Below are 11429 nucleotides of genomic sequence, written 5' to 3' on the forward strand. Positions count from 1 at the left end.
TGTATTAGATCAAAATTTAACCTTTAATACAATGTAATTTTCTGACTAAGAGGTGTCGATTGACACCCCTTCGATAAGGGTGGGTCCGCCCTTGGGTATGGGATTGCGAAGGTGGGATGAAGATAAGTACGATAAGGGTGGGGAGGATATAATCAACTTGATTAGTTATTGCAACGAACCGAACCATCGTTATTTAGGAAAGGCAAACCGTCGGGGTAAAACTGGGTCATCATCCCGCCATAGCGGGCCAATTGCCACTAGAGCGGCGGCGCCAGAGCGAGATGGATGGGACAAAACTTAAATAACGCGAAGTCTTATTTTCTCATTTTTCCTTAAACACCAAAAAGAGGCGAGAATTAGCCCAGAAACCCTTAAAAGGCTGCTCTAGGCTTGTGAAGGAAGGAAAAAGAGATTTCTAGCGTAAGGATGTCTTAGCGTGCGAATTTCTGATCAAATCCACCGTCACGAGGTTCGAAAACCAGAATTATAGCCATAATTCCGTGCAGTTGTTTGGCGCCCAAGTAGGCTAGGTTTATTTGATGGAGTAGACTTAAATCTGTGTTCACTACGTAGTATGATTGATAATTGATGGTAGAATTCATGTGTAGGCTTTCATGCACCTAAAAAGGGAATGGTTGTACCTGTATGCTTAGTGGTTACGTGAGATGTGTACCATAGAGGAAGTTCTGTCATATGGACTAGGTGTAGGTGATGGTTTGATTTCTTGTTTGTGTGATGTATGTTGGTAATTGCTTCATTGTAATGCATGTATGTACGTGAATGAAGCCTTATTGATCAAACATAATGAAATGAGTACGAATGAACAAATGTATGTCATGATTCAACACTTGATTGTATGATTATGAGAATGTACATATGAATGTGATTGTGTTGAATGGATTGAATGTCATGTTCTGACACACTAACTTGAATCGAGTGTCACGTTAGACACACTAATTGAGATCGAGTACCACGTTTCGGTACATTAATTGTTTGGTATGGGTTCCATGAGAGGCCTATTGATTCTTATATTTACTGGTTATTGAGAATGCGGAGTTATACAATGCTTTTGAAATTGTTAGCTGAACCATAATTCTGTATAATTGCATTAAAGTGGTGTGCTCATTTGTTATATATCTCGTTATGAATGAACAGTGAATGGTCCGGCTCAAACCAGAATAAGATATGATAAGTGGAGACTGAGGGTCCAGGTGTTACTAAGTGTCGCTTAGAGGTGGTTTGTGTTCTCACTGTTGAGAATTGGGGGGTGATATGTTAAGTGTTAAGTAGTTAGGTACTACTCTGGTTGGGAAATTATATGGGGATAGTTAATAGGCCTTGATAGAACGTACGATGGAGTCAAGAGTTGAGTGGTGAGGTGTAATACGTAAAGGTATGTCGTGATTGGTTGATCAGGTTGGTGGTGGTTACATCTGCAACCTCCTCCAAGAAGTAGAATGGTTAAGTTATGATCAAGGACGGATTGAGTAAGGGGTTAGAACTACGAGTACTAGTATATGCTAAATGTGTTCGGGAATGATAAGGATATGAAGGTGGAGGAGTGAACAATCTTATTACATGTTTCCTACTAGTTGATTTTCTTATATTGTGCGGTGGGTATCGGGTTGACCGATGATGCCTACCAGTACGTGTGGTTTGTAATGATACTACTCTTGTTATATCTTTTTGGCATAGTCTGGTTGCATTATGTTTCATAGATGAAGATGAAGACAATTTTCAACAGCTCCTATTTTTCCTTCCATTTGATGGGAGCTGCGTCATTTGTTATTATGCTATATGTCTTGTAAATCTTAGAAGATCTTGTACTTGTTTAGACTAGATCCCTAGGGTGTTAATTACTTTACAAGTTTTAACTCAAATTGTTGACAAAACTCCTTATTTTATAAAAGTTCTCATGAACGTTATTTTATTCCCATTTTTATTAATCTTCCGCATGTCTTAAACTGTTTGGGAATCAAGGGATCTCCTATTTAGGCATTAGAGTAGGTGCCTGCACGGCCCGGTGGGTTGGATCGTGACAGTTGTGTTATTTTTCTTACTTCTGCTAAGAAAATTATTTTTCTCATTTTAATGAAGATTAATTTTTAATTATTTTTACGAATCAAACATAGATTTTTTCTCCGCAACAAACACACCCTTAATTTTATCCATTTTTTCTCCCTTGGCCTTCTGAATTTGGATTTTTTAATCTTTCATAAAACTCAGAGGGTTTCACATAAATGAAATTTTTCACATAGATAAGACAGAATTAAGGAGTACTTTTTATTGTATTTATTAATGAACTTTTTATGATGTTAGTACAATATTGTTCTGTTTCAATCTATTTATCTGATTTTAACATGATACGAAATTTAAGAAAATAAAGAAAATGTTTGAATCATGCGATATTAAATTTAAAAATATGTAAAATATTCTTTAATTTTGTGGTCTTAAGCATATCATGTGAAAAGTTAAAATTTGAAAATGTGTAAAAAAGATATTTTTTTTAGATAGACTAAAATATAAAGTAAGATAAATAAATTAATCGGTGGGAGGGTTATTTATCACACAAATTGTCTTAATTTTGTTGTCGACTATGAATAACTTTTGCTTGAGTGTGAACAAGTAATTAATTAACGGTACCCAAATTAGCATTCTACTTATTTGATTACCTTTTCTTCCCTTCAATTATAGTTGAAATTTTCTCCCTAGACTTAGAATTTTTAGACCAAGTACTTGAGAATTGTCAACAATCAAAAGACCTTTACGTGATGCATGTTTTGGAGTTTCCAGAAACTACAAATTTGCATACTTATTAATTTTTGCAAAAAAATAATAATAGATATTTTAAAACTTATTTTGCTATTAAATTATTGGCATATGGAAAAAGGGAAGGAATCGTAGATTGACAGAGCTCTTGATATTTATTTATTTATTTTCGATTGAAGTGAAGCGATTTCGTTTAATCCTGAATCAATAATTGTCTGGCGATGAAATTCATTTTGGACTTTATAAAAAAATGAATAATAGGAATCAAACTCACACATATTGTATATTATTATGTGGACTCGTGTCGATATCACTAGACTATAAGTTTTGATGGTTATATTCACAAAAAGTATTTGGTTGGATTTTTATTTTATTGTGTTTTTCACGTTCTATTTGGTATCGTTATTGAAGTCTAATTAAGTTTTGATTCACGCATTGCAAGAATAGTTATTGTTAAGTCTCACACTGATTGAACGAGGAAAAGTTAGACTTCTTATATGGACTTCAACAATCCTTCTCTATTCAACTACATTATAAGTTTGATGGTGATTATATTCACAAAAAGTAATTGTTTTAATTTTAATTTTAATTTTTTAGATTCACGCACTGCAAGAATCGTTATTGTTAAGTCTCACACTGATTGAACGAGGAAAAGTTAGACTTCTTATATGGACTTCAACAATCCTTCTCTATTCAACTACATTATAAGTTTGATGATGATTATATTCACAAAGAGTAATTGTTTTAATTTTAAATTTAATTTTTAGTTTGTCACTTGATGTTTAGTATTCTCATTGGGATACCATTAAATCATAATTCACACATTAATTACATGGTCCATTATGAGAGTTAGGGTTGTTCAAAATTGAATCAAAATCGATAATTCAAATTGATTTTTTTTTTATTGATTTATCGACAATGAATTATTGGTTTAGCTATTTCGATAACGGTTTTATTTATTTTTTAATTATCGAATTATCAGTTTCTAATGGTCTTAATGGGTTAATCGAAAACTCTATAGTAAATTAATAAATTATATTTATACCATTTTATATAAAGTTCTTGACTTAGAGTTTAGTTTCATACTTTTATTTATAGTTGTTCAAACATTCGGTTATTCTACAATGTATCAGTATTTGCTTTAGAGTAAGATGTTATCTGTCAACTTATCTTCATGGTTTATTTTATTTTATTTGTCACCTTGTTTTAATAGATTTTCAATGATTTTTCTTGTATCAAATTTTAACAGTTAAATTGATAACCGAACGAATAATGATCAATAATCGATAACCAATAAGTCAAAATCTTAATAATTCTATAACAATTTAACATGTCTGCAAACGAATAATCGATAAATCAAATTGATAAACTTCAAAATCAAATTAAATCGATACATATTCGGAAAACTTTAATTAAAGATGGAGTAATGTCAACCAGATTCAATTCACATTAAGATATTTCTTTGGTTATCCATCACACATGCATGGCGCGTTGGTAACTAATTCTCTCTTCGAAGCAGGAACCAAAAACGCAAATATAAATACCCCCATTTCCTCCAAATTTAAGTACAACCAAAAATTTAAACCTGCAAATTAAATCAGAGCAAAAATAGAACAAAGAACAAAAATGCCTTGTGCCATAGCAATAACAAATTCTCAAATATTCTCACCATCACAACAAACACCCAAACTAATTAATTCACCATTTTTCTGTAAACCATCATCTATACAATCGCCGGTAAATCTGTCGTCCTTCTATGCATCATCATCACTGTCTCCGGTGCCGGCGCCGGCAGTTTTATGTCAATCACCTCTATCGCCGTTGACTAATTGCTATAACAGAAATCTAAGGGAAGAGGAGGAACCGACGGAGTGCTCCACGTCGTCATCGTCGACGACGGCGGAGGCGGTGGCGATTTCAAAGAGGAAGAGGCCGGCGAGGATTTCGATTCCGATCGTATCGTTAGGTTTGGGAAACGTTGGTGAAACTCCGAGGGAAGAGAGTAGGGTGGATGAAGTGGAAGTTGAAGGAGAAGGTTACTCTGTGTTTTGTAAAAGAGGGAAAAAAAGAGGTGATATGGAAGATCGGTATTCTGCGGTAGTTAATGATGATGCTAAAAACGGCTCTAAACAGGTACTACTTATTTGCTAGAAATGTTTGTCTAATCTCTTAATTTTTGGATTATTGATGGATAATTTATCTATATCTGTTGATAATATTTGATGAGTATCTCACTCCTGAATTGAGGATTTCATAATGGAGTTTTTGCCTAAAGATGGATACTAATTGATATGAAAGATTGATTTAACCATCTAATCATGCAACTGGTAGAATTGATGTGTAGTTGTTGTTGTTGTTGATGGTTTATTAGCACGTCTGGAGGATCAATAGTGTTCTCACTTATCCTCCAACATGACTCGAACCTTCACTCTTCTAGTTTATTAGTAACTCTCACACCAATTAAACACAATTTTATGAATATAATGCTTAAAGGAAAATCTAAGTCATATGAATGGGTTAATGTAATTTGTGGGATTGAAACTGTTAAGCTACTCGAATTGAACGAATTAACTTCATTAAACAAAGTCACAAATCAATGTGATTCTGCCTTAATAGCGTATAATAAGCATATATAATGAGTTCAATGAACTGGTGTGATGACTTGAGGGAAGTGATTGGTGTTGTTGAATTAGATAGATGCATTGTTTATTCGACTGGAAGATGGCATTTATTCGTATGCTGAATGTTATTTTCCGTTATTTCAGGCCTTTTTTGGTGTATTTGATGGACATGGTGGAGCAAAAGCTGCAGAGTTTGCGGCAAAGAATTTGGGCAGGAATATTATAAATGAAGTGGCATTGAGGAGTGAAGAGGGACTAGAAGAGGCAGTCAGAGAGGGTTACCTCACTACAGACACGGAGTTTCTTAAGCTAAATGCAAATGGAGGGAGCTGTTGTGTGACAGCACTGGTACAGAATGGAGAACTTATTGTATCAAATGCTGGTGACTGTCGTGCTGTTATGAGCAGAGGAGGAGTGGCAGAGGCACTCACAGTTGATCATTGTCCTTCGAGGCAAGATGAAATGGAAAGAATTCAACGCCTAGGTGGCTATGTAGATTGTTGCCGCGGTGTGTGGAGAATTCAAGGATCTCTTGCTGTGTCACGAGGAATAGGAGATTCCCAGCTTAAGAGATGGGTGATAGCTGAACCAGAGACAAAAATATTGACGATTGAACCAGAATGTGAATTCCTGATCTTGGCATCTGACGGTCTTTGGGAAAAGGTAACCAGCTAAAACTTTTTTTTCTCATTTTCAGTCAACTGCTTATAAAAAGTGTCATTTGAAACTGTGAAAAGTTTCAAGTTCTCAAGTTTATATATAGTGTAAAGAGATTGGGAAATTAGGAGGCTTAATTTTCTTTGTATAATTTTTCAGGTAAGTAATCAAGAAGCAGTGGAGCTACTTCGACCTTTCTGCGTAGGTGTTGATAACCAACAGCCTTTATCTGCTTGCAAAAAGCTTGTTGATTTGGCAGTAACGAGAGGATCCTCTGATGACATAAGCGCAATGGTCATTCAACTAGGTCAATTCGTTCAATAAACCAATGCTCGGAAGAATCTGCTTGGATGACGACTTGCTGGTGTTCAGATGTTTGTCACTTGCAGTACCATGGAAGTTCACAGGTTAAATCATTAGAGATTTTCAGTCTTAACCAAGCTTAACAGGATAGTTATTAGTGTCAAAAAACAACAACATACCAAGTGTAACCCCACAATTGGGGTCCGAGGAGGGTAAAAGTGTACGTTGACCTTGGATCACTTCAGTTTTGAAGGTGACTCGACATTTTTTTGGAGCATTTGAAGTTAAATTTTATATTTGTATAGGCTTTTAACATGTTAGACATTCTGCTCTGTGGAAACAAATTAGGTTCTGGAACATCATGATCTTCATGTAATATAATTCCCCTTTCCAATTAATGGAGCTGATGATATATCAACCTTAATCATCTAATTCAGATGCAGTTTTAGATTTTAATGACTTGTGAATGGTATTTGCTTGTGTTTTTGAGTAAATGCACGGAATTACGTCTTCTCAAGCTTTACTTTCTGATATCCTTCTTTCTATTTTTGGTTGTTCAAAAGTTGATCAGCTGTAATGCATAAATAGTTTCACTTGAGCAAGGGCAGCCCGGTGCACAAAACATCTTGTATGTACACGAGGTTTAAATAGTAGTGAATACTTCCATGGTTCAAATTTGTAACCTAGCTATAGGACCTTCCTCCAGGAGTGAAGTTCAAGAGTATTTTGAATGTTTTCCTCCAGTGATAGTACGTGTAATGAAAATACTGTTGTAAAATGCTAAGACCAATTTTCTTCATTTTATTAACGATTAAAAATTCGTTTGTCTTAAGAAATTAGTAGGCGCTTTGGTCATAGATTTCAACTATTTTATATTTTATTTGAAATTTATGGAATTGTGTTTGGTTATACTTTTTTGCACATAATATTTAGAAAAATACTCATGCTTGAATTTACTTGAATACAACTTTAAAAGTGAAAAGTGAATCGGAAGACATGTTATTTGCAATTGGATTTGAAATTTTCACGGTAAAACATTGATTTTTAAATAAAGTGAAATAACATTACAAAAATGCATAATTTGTATGGCTAAAGAGGGTCCTTAATTTCTCCAAGACTCACTTATCATCATGTTAGGGATCGTTTGGTATATGAGACAAAAATAATAATTTGAGCTAAAATTTAAAATTAACTTTATCCCATATTTAATTTGAAATTTTAGTAGTATTTTCAAGATTATTTTATTTTACAATTTAAATTAAAATTGTGAGACTATTACTATCTCACGTTGAAGATGGAATAAATAACTTCATGAGATATTACAACTCATGCAAATAGGAATAGAAGACAAAACGAAACTAAACATGTGTTAGGGATAAAAAATTATTTTGTCAGAAGTGGGATTTGAACCCACGCCCTCTTACGAAGACCAGAACTTGAGTCTGGCGCCTTAGACCACTCGGCCATCCTGACTAATTGTGTTATAAAGTTACTCTATATGATACTTAAATCAATCTTGATAGATGATAATTGACCTTTGTGAGATTTAATATTGCATGAAATCATGAAAATAGAATAAATAATTAAAATTCTGACTTAGTTTGATAAGAGATTATAACTCCCTCCTCGTAATATTTTTCATGAAAGAAAATTAAGAAGGTACCAATTTTATTCTCTATTCCAAGGCATATAATAATTAATTACTAATTTATATTTTGTTTGGATGATTGTTACATATCGTTTCATAATAATACTCCCTCTGTCCCTAATTACTTGTCCTCTTTTGAATTGACACACCTAATAAGAAATCAATTAATGACAATGTGAGTTTACCATTTTACCCTTATTAATTGTGAAGTGGATGAAAAGTTCTGCATTTCTCAAAGTAATTAGTTATTTAATTGAGGGTATAATAGGTTAAAAAATATTTATCCTTTCTTGATTTGTCAAAATGGACAAGTAATTAGGGATAACTATAAATGAAAAAGTGGACAAATAATTAGGGACAAAGGGAGTATATTGTATTCTATATAACTTCTTCTTGAAGTAGCAAAAAACAAACATGCATAGCCTTGTCAATTATAAAAGCAAAGTTCGTTGCAATTTCTACAACAGTGCAAGAAGTTGTTTGGCTAAAAGGGAGCACAAAACACTTGGGATTATCGGTCCGCCGATAGATCCAGCACAACTCTTTTGTAATAGTCAAGTAATAACCATAACTTATGCAAAAAAAACCTCAAATATCATAGTAGAACTAAACACATAGCAATAAAGTATAACTTTATTAGAGACACCAGATCATGCAACAAAATCACTCTATAATATATCTCTATGTACACGCTGGTAAATGACCGCATAATGAAGTCAATACCTAAAGTTGTGTTGATTGAACATGCGGAATCGATAGGCTTGCGAATGTTATAGAGTTCTATATTTTCAACGCATCGTGTATGTGCGGTGGTAAACGAAGATAAAATATGTGGAAACATTACATATGAGATAATTACAAGTAATTGTCTATAATAAATGTTATGGGCACCTAATAAAAATAGCGCTGAAGTGTTACAACCACAATAACATATCTAATGTAGTTTATATGCTGAGGTTTAAAGAGGATAAAGTTTATACGTATTTCATTTTTATCTTACAAAGCTAAATAGGTTATTTTTCAAAAAAATTTCAGCTCAAATAACATATATCTAAGAAAAAAGATATAACAAGTACTAAAGATCCCGTGCAATTCCTTTGGGATAAACAAGTAGCCATAACTTATACTACTAAAGATCTCAAATATCATATTACGACTTTATTAGATACATCACATCACTTTAAAAATTACTCAGTATATCTCTAGGCACGAGATGGTAATTGATCGCACAATGAAATCAATACCTAAAAATTTCCTTATTGAACATGTAAAGCCTCTAGGCTTGTAAACGTTGTAAAGTTTTGTATGTGATAATCACAATACAATCGGCAGTATAGTAATATATATCGTAGGACATAAATCTACATAAAATTACTTATATAATATACTAATATAAAAGAGAAAATAGATACAAAAGGTTAAACTATCACCAACTCAATTACATATAAAAGTAAAATGTAATAGTCAATTATCGACTAGTTTTTTATGTTAATTTGCAATCTACAAATTCCTTCTCTCTAAAGAAAGTTAATGAGCCATCCACCAACGATTTAAAAAAAGAGAATTTGGCAGAGGAAGATTTGATTTTGCTTACAAATATTTGTTTAAATTATATAACTATTTTTTAATAATGGATTAACAATTAATACTATATGAAATGTGTAAATAAAATAGAAAATATTTTTCTTATATATTTAAAAATTTGCATGTGAACATGGAAAATGTCCTATATGGACGGATCCTTATTTTTTTCTCTAGTTGGACGTAGGGTTGCGCAAAAATAAAATCGATTGATAAATCTAATTGAAAAAAAAAGTGTTGTAGGTTTATTGTTATTGGGTTAACGGTTATTTAGTGGTTTTATAAAAAAAAATTATTGAATTATCGGTTATATTGGGTTATTGGATTAATCAATAACCATTAAGAATGTAATAATTTACTATTTTAATTTTTAGTTATACATAATTATCAAACAAACAATATTAATATAATCACTATATAAGACTATAACTATAAGGATCCTACACAATTAACACTACTTATCTTTGACCTCTATATTTACCCTTTAAGTTTTAGTATTACCTTAGTCTTTATAGTTGCAATTTAATCTGATTTGTTTGTTTCGATGTATGCATGTATCGCGTCAAATTATTGGACAAGTCATATATTTGTTTTGAAAACATTTTCTTATTGGTTAAATCAAAAATCGAATAACAAATATCTTGTTGGTTTGGTTATCGATTTAGCATATTTAAAAATCGATAAATCGAACCGATAATACTTAGAATCGAACCGACCAATACACACCCCTAATTGAACGGATCCATTATCCATTCCATCAAATTAAATCAGAAGATTGACAAATATGATAATAAAAAAGCTTTTGATCTCAAAAATTTCTTTTTTTTCATACACATTAGGATTAGGGATGTTCATAATTTGATTCAGAATAGTTTTTGGCTACAATCAAATTCAAATTAATTTAATTATTTTTTTAATTCTAAAAATCAAATCAAATTAATTGATATGTATTGGCTTGGTTCAATTGTTTATTCATTTTTTTAAATTTATCATTCATTGTTAACTTTGAATTGGAATGGCTATAATTTTTTTGGACCGAAGAGATAATATCTTAAGATCCATAAGCTTATGATGAAAAATATATAATTATAACAACACATGTGAGGTAATTGCATAAGTGGGGTTTGGAAAGGGTGATATGCGTATAACCTCCTTACTTGCGAAGGTAGAAATATTATTTTCGGCAGACCATTGATTCAAATGATGCATGTAGAAAAAAATAATAGAAATCATAAATAATACGATAAATAAAAATAAGAAAGACAACACATAGTAGTAAAATCGAAGAATACCATAGTAGGAGAATTACTACTAATAATATTGATAAGAGAAACTAGACAACACTTGACTATCTACTAGCCTTCTATCTTAATCGACCTTAATTTCCTCATATCAACGGTCATGTCCTATCTAATAACCTCTCCCAATACTTCTTTAGCTTACTTATACAACTCCTAAAATCCACAATAGCCAACTTCTCGCACCTCCTCACTAGGATATTTGTATATCTCTTTTTTCACATACTTGAACCATCTCAATCTCGCTTCCTTCATCTTGTCCATTACTGGGGCTACTTCCACCTTATCCCATATATCTTTGTTCACGATTTTATTTCTCCTAATATGTTAACACATCCATCTCAATATTTTTATCTCGCTATCTACATTTTATGAACGTAAGAATTCTTAAACAACCCATTTAAGAGTTCGATTCATTTTTTTCTTAATAAAACCAAATATTATTATTTTTAAAAATTTACATTCAAATCAATTTTTTATTTAATTAAATTATTTTTAACCAAACCGTGAACATGAGGAGAGGAAAAGTAGAATTCAAAACCTCTTTCCCAA

The 11429-nt window shown here is 32.2% G+C and overlaps 1 protein-coding gene and 1 non-coding gene across 2 annotated transcripts; one reads left to right on the forward strand and one right to left on the reverse strand.

Annotated features, from left to right (window-relative positions):
* The first annotated feature begins 4342 nt into the window (after positions 1 to 4342).
* Positions 4343 to 6818, forward strand: LOC125868132 (putative protein phosphatase 2C 53). Its single transcript, XM_049548735.1, has 3 exons — positions 4343 to 4902; positions 5535 to 6053; positions 6207 to 6818. Exons 1-3 carry the CDS (start codon positions 4396 to 4398, stop codon positions 6369 to 6371), a joined length of 1191 nt encoding a protein of 396 aa, XP_049404692.1. The 5' UTR covers positions 4343 to 4395; the 3' UTR covers positions 6372 to 6818.
* A 921-nt stretch (positions 6819 to 7739) lies between these two features.
* Positions 7740 to 7823, reverse strand: TRNAL-CAA (transfer RNA leucine (anticodon CAA)). Its single transcript has one exon. It is a non-coding gene; the product is annotated as a tRNA-Leu (tRNA).
* Positions 7824 to 11429: the final 3606 nt, after the last annotated feature.

This window comes from Solanum stenotomum, chromosome 6, assembly GCF_019186545.1.
Source record: "Solanum stenotomum isolate F172 chromosome 6, ASM1918654v1, whole genome shotgun sequence".
Lineage (NCBI taxonomy): Eukaryota > Viridiplantae > Streptophyta > Magnoliopsida > Solanales > Solanaceae > Solanum > Solanum stenotomum.